Below are 17,758 nucleotides of genomic sequence, written 5' to 3'. Positions count from 1 at the left end.
GGGATGGGAGAAAGTTGATTGTGAAGGGGAAAAAAAACTTTAAAGGGAAAGCACCTAAATAAAGCAACTCTGATAAAACAGCCAGAAAATTTCAAGCCTTCAGGAGGAGCAAAAGGGAAACCCATCCACCTTGGGCTTCTGCTTCTCACTTGTAAACAGAAAAGAATATATAGAGAGCACAGACTTTGTCCCAAACAGTATTTATCAGCAAATTTTTAACTCCAGTGCAATGTACTTTTGTACAAAAACTAACTGAATGACAGGATATGATAGAACAATGAATTTCAAGGATGCTGTTGAGGGCAGTCTCTGTGTGCAGCACAGGGCAGACTGGGGAGGGGAGAGGCACAGTGGCAGATAGGGTAGGGAGAAGAACGCAGAGAATCAGCTCAGGCAGAAAGCACAGGAAAAGAAGCAAAAAGCACAGCAGCTTGGTAAAGGAGCACAGGGCAGGGAGCAGAAAGCTGAGCAGCAGAGGAAGTAAGGGAGAGGAATTGGGCTTGCACTTGCGGAGGGTGTAGGGCTAATTTGTGGCAAGTCTGCCAAAAAGGTTAGTCCATACTATTCCAACGTGTCTACTATTTGCCATTGTTGGAGACAGGATGCTGGGTTAGATAGACCATTGGTGGGACTCCTTATGTTCTTAAGCTTTTCAGTTAATTTCATAATGAAGATATTAAAAAAAAAATACTTACTGGTCTTCCTGGCCTCCCTTTTGGACCAATAAAGCCCACAGGACCAGGCTCACCCTGAGGTCCCTAGAAATGCCAAGAAATAATTTAGAATTTTGATAGCTGCTGTTATTAACATGTTGCTAAATTAGCAAATTCAAGGAAATGCCACTTACTGGAAAGCCCTTAATTCCTGGTTCACCCATCTCCCCCTAAAAAGAAGAAAAGATTCAAGATACACTAAGTACTTGTATGCAATATTGAAAACTCCATCTTCTAGGTCAGGGATATTAAAAGTCATATCAAACTATCATACACAATCCAAACACATCATAAAATCTGATTAAAATCCTTATATAGAAATGAATTTAATATACACAGAAAAGCCAGAGTTTGATTAGGACTAAATCTATTCCTGGCTTCTGGAATAGCCTTTAAGGTTGTGTGCAGTTGGACCAACAATAGAGCATCCTAAAGTCTCTTCATTTACAGTGGGAAGAAAATCAGTCCCATGTTGCCTTTGGAAGACAGGAACTGCAAAAGTCGTTGTCAAACTTCCACCTTCCATTTCAGACTTACAATCAAGACCACAGTTTGCATTAGAAGGCTGAAACATATATACGTTACTACAGTATGAACCACATCACTATAACTGTAAAGTATAATTATACAAATTACACTACTTGCGTATTTGGGAATAAATTGTAAGTTTTCATAAAAGGTAAATAACAGAAAATGCAAGCAGCATTACATACATCTAAAGTGGAGTGTATATATTTATACTGAGCTCTTAAAAAAACATATAATGATCTATGTATATTTATATAACAAACCAACCAAGTGCCTGTGGATTGCATGAAAATTATATGAAAGATAACATAACAAAGAACACATTTGTATTCAATAGATAAAATACCTAAAGAATACTGCTGTAGCAAATGATGCAAATGAAAGCTATGAAACCCAGAAATAATCTACTGAATGTGCTGGGCAGGACTTCAGGTTCAACATGTATACATGTAATGTTCTACATACTGAGTTGGAAACATCCCCAAAACAAAATGTGTTTGGGAGATTTCCAGCACACCTACAATCAACATGTACTTGGCATTCTTTGCTGTCAAGAAGTTGGACAACTCCCCCATTCATAGAGATGAGATAGTCAGGAACAAGTGGAAAGCAGCAGCCTCCTTGGAAACTACAAATCAGAACTACAACTAGGCCTCAGAAACCTGGTGTGAAGGCTGAAAGAACAACATCCATGTTTTAAAGAAACTTTGAATGTGAGATTGTCTATTTTCCAGTATTAAATACATACTCTGTATTGTTCTGCTACTTCAGAAGGCAATACATATGGTTCTCCCTTCTGCCCTTTTGGTCCTTGGGCTCCCTAAATTAACACAAAAACACAAAATTAGCATTTCACATATATGAGTGTTTAAACAATGTTATGAATAATATCTGGCAGTGTTCTCATGTGTATATGTCCCTACTGTATGAATGGTGACTGTCAGTGAGTGGGAATTCATGTCATATGGTCAAAAATGCAAATTGTCAAGATTACATGAGTGAATTGTACAGCAGCCAGAAGAAGAAACATTCCATTAATTGGGAATTATGGTGCAGGGGTCAGCAAGACCCTCTTATACCCTAGAAAAATGGCTGCAGTTCCTCAGTGTTGTTTATGTGTACTGGTTAAACCATGAGATCTAAAGTCCAACTCAGCACAGCAAAACCGTGCAAACCAAGAAGGTATTGCCACTATGGCACAGTTGGGACAATAATAATTGGCAAAAAAAAGAAAAAAAGAAAAAAAAGAAAAATGAGGTCTAGAGCCCCACCAGTGTTTCCCTTACATAAACTCATTATGTAAGACTTATGCAGCAGTGGGGAGTATTGAAGCAGCCCTTTCACACCTTGGTGAAAGCCACATTATTTTAGAAGAACAACTGGATCCAGTACTGCTGCTGTACTAGGTCACCCTTAGTCAATGGAGCATTATGCAGATAAACAGAGGGCTTCCATAGAGGCAACTAAAACCACTGCTAAATCTCATTAAAAAAACAGTTCAAGTGTGAGATAGAGACAGAGAGAGTAGGAGGATTTTCCATTTAACTTCTGCAACTATTACACACAGATTAAATAAAAGTATGCATCAAAGGACATCCATTTACTTACAGTTATTTACTTACAGTGAAACCAAATTGACCTGGGGGGCCCTGGATTCCCTGTTCACCAGGGTCACCTGTTGTACCATTGCAGCCATCATGACCTGGTTTTCCTCTTGACCCTGGCTGGCCTGGATGACCCTGTGGAGAATAAAAACTGTGTTTATCCATCCATCTGCTTCTACTTTTCATTTTCCAGCATTCACACAGTTTTTAAACATTCTCACAATAAGCCCAAGGCTTAGATCCATGGGAAACTAGAATTTTCAAAGAAAGAAACAGACAGTGCTTTTAATATAGCTGCAGTTTGAACCAGATGCCCCAGACAGCATGAAAAAAAATCAGTAGCAAAGGACCTTTTGGAAAGGGTAAGAAAGCTCTGTTCAATGCTCTCTCTGTTAAACAGAGAGCGAAACTAGCCAAGGGCTCTTATACAGGGAGTGATCTGGGACAGGGACTATTGAGGGTATACTGCTTTCAGCATTTGGCAGCATAAAAGTAGGAATAAAAGTTTCTTATTGGCTTTAAACAACTTCCAAGTTAGGAAAAAATGTTAGCAATGCTTCCAGAGCAAGGCTTAGCGTCATGATACAGCTATGGCACACACACATTGAAAGAGAAAGCAGCAGCTCAATACAAAGGAGTGGCTGGCACAATGGCAGGACCACATTATGAGCTTCTGGGCAGGGCAGAAAGGAGGGAACACCTAGTCCTGATTCAGTTCTCCCTTAAAGTGGATTGATATCACCTGTACCTACTCCCGATTGGCACTGGAAGAGAATCAGGGAAGCTGTGTGCTTGCTTTGAGCATTTTTTTTTTATTCTAGGCAGGATGGACCAGAGAAATGGGAGCCAAGCATTATCAGAAACCATCTCTCTGCTCCTTTTTTCATCAGCAGGAACCATACTGCTCTCTAACCTTCCCATGTGTGAGTAGAAAGAAAACAGCCCAGCTATGCTGGTACTTGCCAGCCTCCAACAAGCACCAGGTTCTCTCACCCTCAACAGCCTTCATCTTAGCCTCTAGCCTCATACACTTGAATTCAGCCACTGCTTCCTCACAGTCACCATTGCTGCCTGATTGGAGGCAGCTAACTGGGAAGCAGCCAAGGAAGCAGAACACAAGTTGGAAGAGAAAATGAATTATTTGATGTTATACCTATGCCGCAGAATGGAGTGCAGTGTAGAGATACCCCAGATAGCTCTCAACAAGCTAGATACTAGGAGCAGTCTAACTGTTTAGCATGGAGCTTCATGGAGACTTTCTTAGGCATTTAGAACAAGCCGAATGGGGTCACACATCTCTACGCAGAACCAACGTGCATATCCCTACACCTGCTGCAGGCAGCTGTCCTAAGAGAGACCCATAGTCTTGAAGCCAAAACATCTCTCTCTCTCCTCACACAGACATCAGCTGTGTGCATGCAAACTTCAGCGAAGTCAATACAATTTATGAGTCTGAATAACTGGTAAGACAATCCGGACCTTTGAATGCATAGGTTTTAATCACAGTGGAAAGGGGGCTCTTCAGCTCTGGCTATCAGGAAAAGGAAAGAGGGAGGGGGTGAGGGGAGGGAGGGAGAGGGTGAGAGACAATGCCTTGAACAGATATGGAACATTTCTGGAAGCAAAAAGGGTGAGAGAGGAGTGGATGTGCATGTGTGGGTGGCTGAGAAAGGCCCTAGTGTCAGAGAGCACTGCAAAGGAAGTCTAGTCCTGGGAAATTTGCCCAGGGATTTCTGGGCCTCACGTTTATTTGTTTATTATTGTATGCCATGAGATGAAAAGGAGTGTAAACTAGGGAAAATATCCTTTACTGCATCTTAAACTTTTACCCTCTTTACGCCTACACTCCAAACTATGATTTTGTTTTTAGAACATTTTGATAGGGTTGTTTCATGAACCTTGATCATTTGCTTACATTTCTGCAGAATTCCAGTTCCTAGGGAAAGTATTAAGGTTGTGCAGCTCATACAGACTGACAAACTCAACACATAATAACAATAAGTCCTCTTAGCTGACTTACATTTTGAAGGTGCTTTAAAAACAGGTAATAATTTAAGGATCCGATTTTGTCCTCATCATCTGGATCCTGAGGAGATGCTTCGTGCGTGGACCAAAATACTCTGGGTGTGGTTGGACATGATATTTGAAATGTTTCAAATGGCTTAGACATGCTTTTTGGGTGCTGAGACACGTTACATTTAAGACACAGCCAAGGTATTAATTGTTCCCTAAATAGTAAAGTGGCCACTAGTTAGAGCCAATTTATGGTGAGATAATATAGCGAATGAGTCACAAAGATATTCTGCATATAATGTGTAACATCTTTGTGGCTTGCTTGTACCACACCTTAAATTGAACATGTGGCATGTTGAGACTGAATCACAACAGATCCCAATGCTCAGCAGAGCGTAGGGATTTGGCATGGGGCAGCCCCAGGGTCTGAGACACAGAGATTCCCATCTCAATTAGTGGGATCAGGCTGGGACCAGTATTTAGTCCTGGATTCAATGCCACCGTCCAATCCCTGCCATTTGAGCATCTCCCTGATCTTGAGCTCACTATGCCCTGGGCCTTTAAAAAGTGAGTGCAGCTGGGATTTGCAGCTGCACACCTGCTGTTTTACATTCCTGGGGCACCTGTGGAAGCAGCATCCAGTTTGCTGAAAACGCCAAGCCCCTCAGCTGCTTATGCCTTGCACCATGGGTCCCAGTGCATGGGGAGATTTAAAGAGCACTGCTGAGGTAGCTTCCATCCCAGGGACTTTAAACTCCATGCATGGCAGCTCTGGCCAGGCAGTCAGGTGTGAGGGATCAGAAGCTTTCTGTGGGATTTAAAATCCCTGGGAAGAAGGTAAACACTTTGGCATCTCCCACCAGACGTCGTTAATTCTCTGCACTCAGCAGGCCAGCCAGAGTTGCAGGATGTGGAGGTTTGACAATCAGCTGATTGTCAGCTCAGCCAGGACAGTCCTGGTCTTCAACCAGACTCAGAGCTGTCCCAGCTGGGGTCAACAACCAGCTGATTATCAGCCTAGCCCCAGACTGTACTGGAGCTGGTTTGAGTCCCCAGTAGGATCCAGTGGAGCAGTTGAAAATAAGCTGACTGTCAGCTAGGCTGGACCTGCAAGCACTTGAACTCCTTCAGCTTCCAGTGATTATGATCCTGCACTTGCAAATAGTAGTGGCATGACTGGGATCTACTCCCTGATTCCAGGCACGTGTGGCATGGCAGGAGGTAGGACTGTTGGGACTAGAGATTAGATCTAATTGTGCTATTAAATGAGTTAGGAGATTAGATCTAATTGTGCCATTAAAGAGTGTCAGGCGCTCTTGAAATGTTCCAAAGGACTACTGTACAGAAGAACAGATAAGACAAAATGGTCTATTGTGTGACAGCAATGTACCTTGAAGAAGCAGCCACTGATTTATACTATTTTGTTCCATCGTATGGTACATATTAGGGCTTTCAAAGCTTTGGTTTCTGATTTGATTCAGCAGATATTCGGCTCAATTCGGTGGCTGAATCTCCAAATCCAAATCAAATCAGGAGATCCTTTAACCTCTCTGAATTGATTCAGAACCCTCCGAATTGATTTGGAGAGATTCAGAAAGATTTGATGATTCAGCCATAGACACAGCTTTAAATATTTTTTCTACATACCTCAAGGTACCAGGTGGCTTGTGAATGCTGAGATGATGGGGCAGATGGAGCATCCCACAGGAGAATGGTGGGGGGGTCCCCAGCACACTCGGCAGCCGACTCGGAAGTGGATGAGAAGCATTTCTGGTCCACTTCTGGGTCTGTGGGGGAGTGCACAGGGGGTCCCACTACTCTGGGTGCTCAAGTTGCTGCTAGAGCCAGAAAGCTGCAGAACTGGGAGAGCTATGCCCCTCTTACTCCCTTCCCCCACCATGACTGAACCAAGCAACTTTGTGGTTGGTGGGCATAAGCAGAGCTGCAGGCTGCTGCAACACTGTTATGCACCAGACACAGTTGCATGCAGCTGCAGTAATTTTTGAAGCGCTCCATCTGGGAGGGATGACAAGGGTGCTGCCTGTCTGTCCACAGCTGAAACACTACATTTATTTAAAATTTTAAACCCTGACATAATTTGAAACACTACAAATGTTATGCCTGTCCATGCCCTCTCATTCAGTGAGGCATGATTAGCTCAGCAACCTTCATGAACACACTAAGGGTTCATTCCTCTCAAAGCAAATTCTTGAATTTACGAGAGAAAGAAATTGAAACTTAATGATCTGTGATGACAGTGGAAGGGGCAAAATTCTGTTCCCAGTTATGTGTCTGCAACTGCATTCACTTGAGCAGGTCTTGTTGACTTGCATGGGCTGTGTGCATGTAACTGAGGGTGGAATTTGGCACGTGGACTTTAATTAAAGGACAGCAATTCCATTCCAGTCTGAAATGTTTACAGTTAGTGACATACAATTCTCAGTACTCTTTTGCTTTCTGAGGTATGAAATATCAGACTACTTACAGGAACACCATCTGCCCCAGGAAAGCCAGTAACTCCTCTTAAGCCCTGAAAAAAAATGCAATTAAAATAAAGCATTATCCTGCTACTTTGTTCTTCAGGAGTACAATGGGACATACAGAATATTTGAAATTACCTGGTCTCCTTTTGGTCCAGTTATTCCTGGTTGCCCTCTTTCACCTTTATGACCTTTGGGACCTTCTAAACCTGGTATACCTATTAATCCTGGTGGTCCAGGGAATCCCTGTGGTCCAAGTGGTCCTGGTTGGCCCTGACAAAATAAAAAAGTAAAAAGGATTTCTTCAGGAATTATTGTAATATGCAGTGGCTGATGATATGGATCCCTTGCAACAGAAAACCTCTCTGGAGATAAAAAGAAAAAAAGCAAGACAACGCTTTCACCTTTGGCAAGCTGGGGACTTTGAAGAAGATCTTTGAGAACAACACACACAACCTACACAACTGTTGCTGTAATGTACAAGACAAAATCAATACATGAAAATAAGACTAAGAAAACAAAATGATCTTCGTCTTAGAATATTCACTACTCTATAAAAGAGAGGTTATCTGTGGAATAAGCAGAGCCAGTTTCTGATGAGCAGCACCCATCTATCTAAGGCAGTCACTTACAGTACAATCCAATTAAATGAGATGTATTTAATTGTGTTATCTATTTAACTGGGATGTTTCTGCAAAACATCTGTGGTAATGAATCAAGGTACTTGGATATAAGTAGAAAAGATTCATAGAAGAATTGGTACTCAATTAAGGAATGGCATTCACATAGATCAAGGAGTTGCTTTGAGGCTCTCCTGTGCTTGAAAAAACTCCCTTCAGGGCACTTCATGGCATATTTAAAATCAGTTCTCCTTGGGCTGACAGTATGACAAGGCTAATCAGAGATATAGACCATTTCAAGACTTTAGTCAATGGCTTAAGCTTTCATTAGTGAAATAAAGCATTAAAAAACTATAAATATGATTTACAGTTTCCATATGTATCAGTAATCATCACAGTAAGCACAATAATAACACTTAAATAATAAATAATCAGCATCAGCATCATCATACTCTCCCATATGGAAAATTCTCTTAATCGGGGTGAGGAGCCATCCAGTAAGACATCCTGATTATGCACATTGTAACTGATTTGTTCTTTAAGAAATGTATTTAGATTTTCATAATAAATTCTGAAATTGCATCACTGCAAAACCAAGTAGAAACAATACTGCTATCTGTACAACTAGTATATATGCAAGCTGCATTAAAATGTAGACTACTCATATATCCCCCAGCTCACCACTCTACAACAGCCCTCTTTTTTACAAGATAATTCAGGGTTTTATAGAATGAAACAAAAAGCAAAACAACAACCCCTCCACTCCACCCAATATGAAATACACTTGTGGCAAAAAAATGATAAGTCAACAAACAATTAATTCTAGGATTTCCAGTATTCCTTTTGGGGATAAGCTATTGGATTTTTTACTACTGGCCCAAAAGTCTGAGTGGGTGCATCTACATGTGTAATTAGTGCATCTGAATAAACACTGGCACAGTTCACTCCAGAGTCAGCTACTTCTTAGGTGCAGTGTCTTCACATGCACCTGGGACTGCAGCAATTCAAACTGGGACAGAGCAGCCCTGGACTCTGGGTGACAGCACTGAGGCTGGCTGGGGCATGAGGGTGTTACAGTGTGGGCCTAGCTGGCAGGCAGACCCTGTTATGTAGCATCTTTGTGCCCCAGTCAGTGCTGGTCACAGTCTACACATGTGTTGAGGCAGCATAAATTATTCTGTTGTAAGACAGTACTTGTCCTGGACAGTGCTAGCCTACAGCAGAGTTTATTAATTTACTGAGCCCTAATATGGGTGTACATTCAGACAGTGATGCTTTGTTATGGAGCTAATTAGTCAACTTTGCAGTAAAGTACATGTGTAAATGCACCCAGTGTGACTTGATGTCTGCAGAAAGTCTGCTGTGCTATTTCACTGTAGTTCATACATAATGAAGCCACATGCAAAATTCAGTGTAGTTTTTACAATGCAGTCTTTACACCATTGCACCAGGAATGCAATGGTGTAAAGACTGCATTACTTGTTACACCTTTGGGACTAGTCTCCTATACGTGATATACCATTTGGTTATTAATTTGAGAGAATTGATTCCTGTGCCAAAACACAGGGATTTAAGCATTTAAGATGTCATAGTGAAACAGGCACCATGCTCTGTTTATGACTGGACACAAATATTCTGCAGCATCCTGCCATTTACAGTTCACTTGCATTATGGGTGAAGCAAAGCTGGGGTGATTTAGCAAAAGGAAGCAAGTATTTCCTTTGTGCTAGCGTATTTAAAAGGAACACATATTATTCAAATAAACACCAACTTACTGGTGGAAAAATGGAAGGTTTGATCCCAGAAAAAATGCAAAAAAAAATCTGAGCAAGTGACAGATCAATAATTCTTTTGCTTACTCCCGTCTATCCCCCCCCACCATTCTGCAGAAGAGGGTGAGGTCAGGAATGGGGCCCAGGGAGGAGAAGACATATCCTCAGCTAGAACTCTCTCCCTCCTATGCTGCTGTAGCATAAAGGTGGGGTATAGAGAATGCAAGACAGGTGGTATAGCCTGAAATTTCTACAGCAGGATTACTGTAGAAGTACACAAACCCCATGATCTTCTGTTTCTAAAGCATGTAGACCAACCTCACACCAGTTCCTATTAAACTATCTTAGCTATTGATTTAAAATTAATAACTATTATTCTGAATAATATAACATTATTCACTATTTCATGCTAATCTGTCCTTTTCAAAATCACTTTACACAGAGCTTCAAATATTATCTTAAAGCACATGCATGTCATATATTAGAAAAAGCCACACAACAAACAAGTAATTCAAAGTTCCAATCCACAGTCTGTGTTAATTCATTGCCTGAGTTAGCTTAGGTTTCAAATTACATGTTGAGGGACTTTAGAACATGTTTTTAAAATACTCCAGCATGAGAGAGAAAGCTTTTATGTAATAAAAATAAAGTTTTATGCATGCACTGAAATGAATGAAAACCTGATCAGCTTGTGGAACTATGAAGAGAGACAGAGTGAACAGGATTACGCCAGGCTATGTTGGTGGGCAGCAACTCCTAAGTCACAAGCGCTACCTTCTATTAGGATGGCCAATAATGCTCCACCTGCAATGCGCCTGTCTCCTTCCACAAGCTGCTGTGGAGGATATAAAAACTCAAACGTGGCAGGGCCATGCTCCTGCACGTGACTTTCCCCAACACCTCCTTGCTACCTTTTGGTAATTTCTTTGGGTTAACTTTCATGAATTATGTGCAACAATGTTATAAATAACCCTGTCAAAAACCAAGAGCTTATCATGAAGCTCTAAGAAAATAGCACTGTTGTAATATCATATTGGTGTCTGCCTATTCCTTTGCCCAGTCAGCACATCAGGGTGTGCTGCATCAGCCCTTTCTCCACTTTCCCTTGTTATAGATCTTTTCTACTGTCAACAAAGATATTTCTCCTGTTCAGTAGGAACTGGACTAAAAACACTGGGTCTTTTCACAAAGGTTATTAAGGAACATTAACTGGCAACATGAAAAGAAAACATTTGAAAGATTTAGTCAAATAAAGAGCTGGCTCATCACAATTTAAAGAGTTGAGAAATTATGAATAACTGTTTTAGACACTGTAACTCATTTTCATTCACTCAGTTTTCATGTCGTGCTTATGTTAAACTTCCTTTGATACATATCTAGTCTTCAGACTTCAGGCTCTGACATATTTTTGGCCTTTCAGTTTGATCTTTCATCAAGTTTGGTTTAATCAAAGTTAAATTGTACTCCCACTGTTCCTCTCATGCATCCTGACTGCCAAGCCCAACTTACAGTAGAATGTCTTTATCCTTGACCAGTCCTACTAAGGTCTTTATTACACATGGAGTTGATAGGGCTGCCTATTGGTACAGTTGCCTAATATTTTTCATTCCAATACTCTATTTTCGATTGCTTGTGACTTTGTCAGACTTTAACAGACCAGACTGAAATTTTTCATGCTAGGTATCTTTTTCAACCTGAATTTTACAAGCAATATTCAACGGAAACATTTTTGCTGTTTCCAAGAAAGAAATTGGGATTAAACACATTGTTTGGCCCACATTAAAAAAATCTTTACAACTCTTCTTACGATGGAGCAGCTCAGTGTTTTCAAGCCAGGACTTGAAATGATCAGGGTTTCTATGTCTCTGAAATTTTCAGGGTTTCCCCATACAACCCTAATTTATCCTCAAAGTACTATACATTAAGGCTGTGTGAAGCTTCGGTAGCTGATTCAATTTGGAGGAGATTCGGCTTGATTCGGCGGCTGAATCTCTGACTCCAAATTGAATTGGGAGACCCATTAAAAAGGTCTGAATCAAACTAGATGCCTCTGAATCGATTTGGAGAGATTCAGAGATTCTGAAGGCTTGCAGCAAGGCATCATGCCTGCACGAGGGGCTACCATCCCTGCTGTTTTCATCCTGCTCTGCCTTAACACACACAAGTGATGCAAGTTTTGCTTTCAACAGTTTGAGGTGCACTTTCACAGAAACCCCTGCCCCTTTCTCCTTGAAACTTGGCAGGCTTCATGTCCTCAGAAAGGGCTATCATCCCTGCTGTTTTCATTCAAATCTGCAAAAAAAGGATGAAGTTACAGGTATTTTAGTGATTCCCCATTATAGTCTATCTCCTAATTGGCGCTGAATCTTTGAACCTGAATTGGCTGAATCATAGAATCATAGACTGTAAGGCTGGAAGGGACCTTGGAAGATCATCGGGTCCAGCCTCCCCCACACCAAGCAGGAAAGACAACTGTGGTCAGGTGATCCTAGCAAGATGCAGAGCTAGTTCCAGTATGTCTGCATAGAGTTGTGACTTTGCGACTCTCAGACAAATCCAAGAGTCCCAGGCAGACATCAAAAGTAAATTATTCAATGGGAAATGCAATCTAATTGGGACAGTGATTCAAATCACTGAACTGAATCGCTCTCTCCAAATCTGAAGTGAATACTTGCGGTTTTGCACAGGCTTACTATACATCCCATGAACTCAATAAAGAAGGTATCTTGTGAAAAAAACAGTTGGTGATCAAAACCAAAAAGTTGGTCCAATAATATATCACCCACAAGTATTCTTGCCCCTGAGCTATCTCGTGGACCATCACTACCTCAACACTATCAGTTTGTGAACATGGAACTAAAGACCATAGCATCATTCATATAGTATATACAAAAGGGCCAGTTACACAGACAACCTTAATACTAGTATTTCTTAACTTGTGAGTGATAGATCCATAGATTCACACATTTTATGAGAACAAGCTATTAGATGATCTAGCCTGACTTCCTGTGTAACACAAGTCACCATTTCATCCAGTTCCTCTTGTATTGAGCCTTATTATGTTTGTAAAGTACGTCTTCCAGAACGTCAGCCAGTTTTGATTTAAAGATATCAAGAGATACATAAATCATGATTTCTATGGCTACTTTGTTAAGTGATTAATAATCCGTGGGGTCAAAAATGTATGGTCATATGTAAAGGTGAAGGAGAACGATGACTGAAAAAATATCAATGAAATGAAGAATGATCTCTCTCTCGAAGGCTTGAAGTAAAGACTAAATGTCTCTGCATACTTAACAATGATGTTATTACCTGAGCAGGTTTTAAGACAGTTTTTTGGATGTAATTTCAATAATTAAAGAATTGGTAACTTGACTTACTGGTGTGATGCATGTTTATAATTGGCTACCACTTTGTTTAGTATAGAGATTTAGAACATGGTTGAGGTGAATTGCTCACCAACTTCTCATCATGTGTAGACTCACAGAATAGTATGTAGGCATATCACTTGATAATCATTTTTGAGAAGGGTATGCAAGGAAACTAGGAAAATAGCAATCCTGGAAGATTAACAATGGGGTTTACTTCCCCATCAGTTCTTACACAAGACTTCCATAACTATCCAGATGACTTATGCTTTTATTGATGGCAGGATACACTTTTAAGTAGGCAATTCCTGTCATGTTCTTCCCATGACTTAAAAGAGCTGGGAAAAAGTCTCACACAATTCATGTGTCTAACACAGGCATGTACATAATCTATTTAGAGGCTGGATCAAAGGTCAGGAATTTTAGGGAGCCTGGCAGTATTCTCCCCAGAAAATGTTTGCAATTTCTGTCCCAAATCAGTGCCTGTTCAATGAAGTAAGTGAAAGAATGTGCTATGAGTGGTGTGATTTAATTTACTGATAACTGCATTCTGCAATTAAGACAGCAGATTAAAAAGATCCTAAAAGGAAGTTCTCTGGCATGTCCATATGCTTTAGACATTTTTTTTATTTCAGTTATTTTAGGACTTCAGACCTCTCACACTGTGGAACTTCTACTTTTCTACCACTAAACTTAGAAAATTAAAAAATAAAACACAACATTGGACAATTATTATTATTAACAATAAACATTTAGATTGCTGTAGTGCCTAAATGTCAACCAGCTTAAGGACACATTATGTCAATGCATGTACCAAGATATATGGTAGTTAGTATAATTTCCTCTGTTTTACAGACAAGACTTCATAAAGGGGTGAAAGAAACAAGCCAACATGTGTGTGAGGCAAATGGGGCAATTAGCCTGTCAAGGAATGGTAATCATATAGAACTAGAGAAGTTTTCATAGCTTCACCATAACAGAATAATCTCCATCCATTACTAACTGTAATTGTTTTTGATAACACTTCCTAGATTGAAGCTGGTGTACTGAAACTGATGATTCACTCTCCCTTACAACAAAATGATTCTGCATCACAGGTTGGGAGACAAGAAATTAGATTAACTCCCTCAACTTAGAAAAGTTTCAGTTCTGGTAAAGAAAAGTTCAATTATGTGATCTTTGCTTTAGGAAATGTCCTCCTCACCATTCCCTTGGTGCCTACTGGAGACCTAAGCCTTGCTAGCACAGTAATCAAATGGGACTTGTAAATGTTATGGGGGGCAAGAATTTTGCAGAGTAATTATAAGGCTATAAAGAAGAAGGAGATGGTAGTGGGGCCAAAGATGTAATGCCAGCAAAGACTTGACAGCTGGTTCACCATGAAAGGGAGACAGCTGCCCAAACGACAGAAAGCAACTCACAATAAATGGGTGTAAAGCAGACATCAAAATGTTAAGGGTAGAAACAGAAGTTGCTTTTCATTGCCTTTGTGCCAACACAAAGGCCATGCAAACAGACAGCCATACCCCTGGCTGAAGGTGGTATGGATGAAGGTAGTATCCATTTGTGCTGCTATTTAGCAGTAGATGTGTTTAGTTTATGATGGGAGAGCAGCAGCAGCCTGGAGCTATCCCTGCTCTTCAGCCACCCCAGGCAGGTTTCTGGGGGCTTGAGCAGCCTGATCCCATGCACCCTGGGAATTCCCACCTAGGATCAGGCCCTTCAAACCCGAGAGGGCTTGCCTGGCTTCCCTCACTTACCAAGGTGTTGCCACTGGGATCTCCAGGGCGTGTCTCAGTAAGCAGGGAAAGTTGAAGTTTCCTCACTTACCAAGAAACAGCCCCATGATCTCTAAGGTACGTCTTAGTAAGTGGGAAAAGATGGTGTTTCCCTGTCTACTGAGATGCAGCTCCAGTAAACGGGAAAAGTTGTGGTTTCCCAGCTTACTGAGATGTACCCTGGAGATGCTGGGGTGTGTCAGTAAGGGAAAAAGCTGGGCACGTACTCTCAGGGTTTGAACAGCTGTCCTGTGTGGGAACTCCCGGGGTCCTTAGAACAAGGTGCATCAAGCCCCAGGACATCATGTCACCTGTCCTCTCACAGCATGACCACGTGGGCCAATGGGTGATGTGTATTTTGCCCAATGAAGTGGATCAGTTGTGCTGGACACATCCACTTCAATGGGCCATGTATTTTCTAGCCTTGGAAGCTTGAGAAGTGGTGAAGTGGATTAATCCAGAAAAAATATCCCAGTCAGTGCAATCAGGATGAATGGCATCACAAATAAGTCCTATTTTGTATTAACTTTGCCAAAAACAGCACTGATGCAGGAAACAAGGTTAGAAATGTAGGGACATTTGGATTAGCCTCCAGAAAGAGAAGCTAGAAACAACTTTCTAGCCCAGCTGAAATCCATGTGTTTGAGCCACAGAAGGTACAGATTTTTACCTCAAGAATCCTGGTATTGTATAATGAGGCAAGGCTGGCAGAAACTTGTGATTTGATGGTCATCTTTACTGAAGGAGCCCTTATGAGGAGCACTATAGAGATGCTGGCATGTGGACTGCATAGATTGATATTGGTAGCAGAAAGATCTCATTTAAAGCTAATCTGGGTATCTCTGAACTCCACCACAAAAAACACTGGATGACACCTAGTCCTCATCTGCACAAAAAGACTGATCAAACCCCTTTGTCATTCTCAGCCTAGGAACTATTTTGCGTATATTTTCTGCATCACAACCCCTTTATGCACTTCCCTGACAGACTTATTTTTCCATTTTTATGCTTTCAGTGATTATTGAGAATATAGTAAGCCCCTGCACATGTAGGGACCAATTTAGGAAGCACATACAGTAATTGCCTTTAAGCAGGTACTAAGCTGGGCCCACGCACAATTACCTAGTGAGGTTCTATCACCATAGTTCCAGTGACCTAGAGGAAGGCATTACCTTGCTATACTTGGGGCTCAGAAGAACATGGTATTTTACTTTGGTAATCCAGCTATATTTCTCCTTATAGGAAATGATATTGCAAAGAGGAATGAATGAGCTGTTTTGTAAAATAAAAACCAACCAACCAAAAAAAAGCAACTTCTAGTCACAAAAAACTTCCCATCTAGAAAAAAAGAATCTACCTAGCTCTGTTGTTAGATTACTTAAATTTGATTTCAGCTATTGCAAGATTTAAACAAAGGCATTTTTCAGGCCAACTATTAGAAATATGTTAACCAGTCCCATATAAGTAAAACTCCACTGCAAGATAGCCAGTTTAAGGATGCATGGCAAATTCCACTCAACTGTGAGTGCTGGTCATCTAAAACCCTAAAGAACTCTAAACATTGTAATGACATCACTTTTATTTATCTCATCATAATAAACTTATTTTTTCATCATCCATAGATTAAACTTTCAAAATGTTAAACTTTGATTTCCAGTATTATTTTCATGTATGAAAATTCAGAAAATCATCACTAGATGGCAGTCACCATTACCGCTCTGGTCAATTAACTTAAACAACACAGGTGCACATTTGTGGAATACTCAAGACTAACTTCAAACTCTGGGACAGCCTTGGTAAGGAATTAGATTGGGGAAAAAATGTGGTGATGCTAAAGCCCAATGCAAGAGAAGCAGGATGTCTCTGTTAAAATAATCAGCAGTATAAAAAGCAACAGCATTGTACTATCATGGAATAGCACTGCACAGGTTATATTCATATCACACATAATCGTCCATGGCACACGTTAGATTTACAACATGATTAAGATGTCAATTGCACCTGCCACTTGGTGAAGCCAATTTATGGCATGCTACTGTAGCAAACAAGCCACAAAGATATCTGACATATAATGTATAACATCTTTGTGGCTCATTTGTAATACACCTTAAAATGAACACATGGCATCTTGGAGATGAACCACGACAGACCCCAATACTCAGCTGAGCAAAGGGGTCTGGTATGGGACAGCCCCAGGGTTCAGGACACAGCTGGCCGCTACCTGATCAGCAGGGTTTTCTCTGATAAAAAAAAGCCCCACGTTTACAAAAAGTAATGCAAAATCCACATTTTTCCATGATTAAAATGAAACACCACACCACTATATGTATAGCTATATATATATAGCTATATATATATCACCAGTGGGTGCAAGATCCAGGACCTGGGGCTGCCCCCAGCCTGATCCCACTGATCAAACAGGGATCCTGGTTTTCTCTAATAAAAAAAAAAGCAACCCAATTTTCGGATTTAAAAAGTAACCCAAAATCCACATTTTTCTACAATTAAAATGAAACACCACTATATATATATATATATATAATTTTAATTGTAGAAAAATGTATACATATATATAGTGGTGTTTCATTTTGATTGCAGAAAAATGTGGTTTTGGGTTACTTTTTAAATCTGAAAATAGGGGGGGGTTTAGAGAAAACCAGGATCCCTGTTGATCAGTGCAGTCAGGCTGGGGGCCCCAGGTCCTGGATCTTGCACCCAGTGTTGATCCCTAGGAGCAGATGGGGGAGTGTTATGAGCCCAACATCAGGGCTCAGTCTTGGGCTCACTGCACCTATGGAGGTGATGGCTGAGGAGCACAGAACTTTCCACTCCCCAGCTGCAGGAACTACTTCACACCCATGCCCTGCACTGTGAGTCCTTAG

The 17,758-nt window shown here is 40.8% G+C and overlaps 1 protein-coding gene across 2 annotated transcripts in view; it reads right to left on the bottom strand.

Moving 5' to 3' along the window:
• COL4A2 (collagen type IV alpha 2 chain) overlaps positions 1-17,758 on the bottom strand; it is a 291,109-nt gene that overhangs the window by 108,467 nt on the left and 164,884 nt on the right. For both annotated transcript variants that reach the window (XM_019524110.1, XM_019524111.1), the window contains exons 4-9: positions 7,477-7,611; positions 7,344-7,388; positions 2,864-2,980; positions 1,990-2,061; positions 848-883; positions 696-758 (exon numbers count right to left, since the gene is read on the bottom strand). In XM_019524110.1, the coding sequence (XP_019379655.1) occupies positions 696-758; positions 848-883; positions 1,990-2,061; positions 2,864-2,980; positions 7,344-7,388; positions 7,477-7,611 (468 nt within the window). The remainder of the gene's footprint in view (positions 1-695; positions 759-847; positions 884-1,989; positions 2,062-2,863; positions 2,981-7,343; positions 7,389-7,476; positions 7,612-17,758) is intronic.

The sequence above is a fragment of the Gavialis gangeticus genome, unplaced genomic scaffold, assembly GCF_001723915.1.
Source record: "Gavialis gangeticus isolate Ggan-Ray unplaced genomic scaffold, GavGan_comp1, whole genome shotgun sequence".
Lineage (NCBI taxonomy): Eukaryota > Metazoa > Chordata > Crocodylia > Gavialidae > Gavialis > Gavialis gangeticus.
This window is presented reverse-complemented; position numbering and strand designations above follow the sequence as displayed.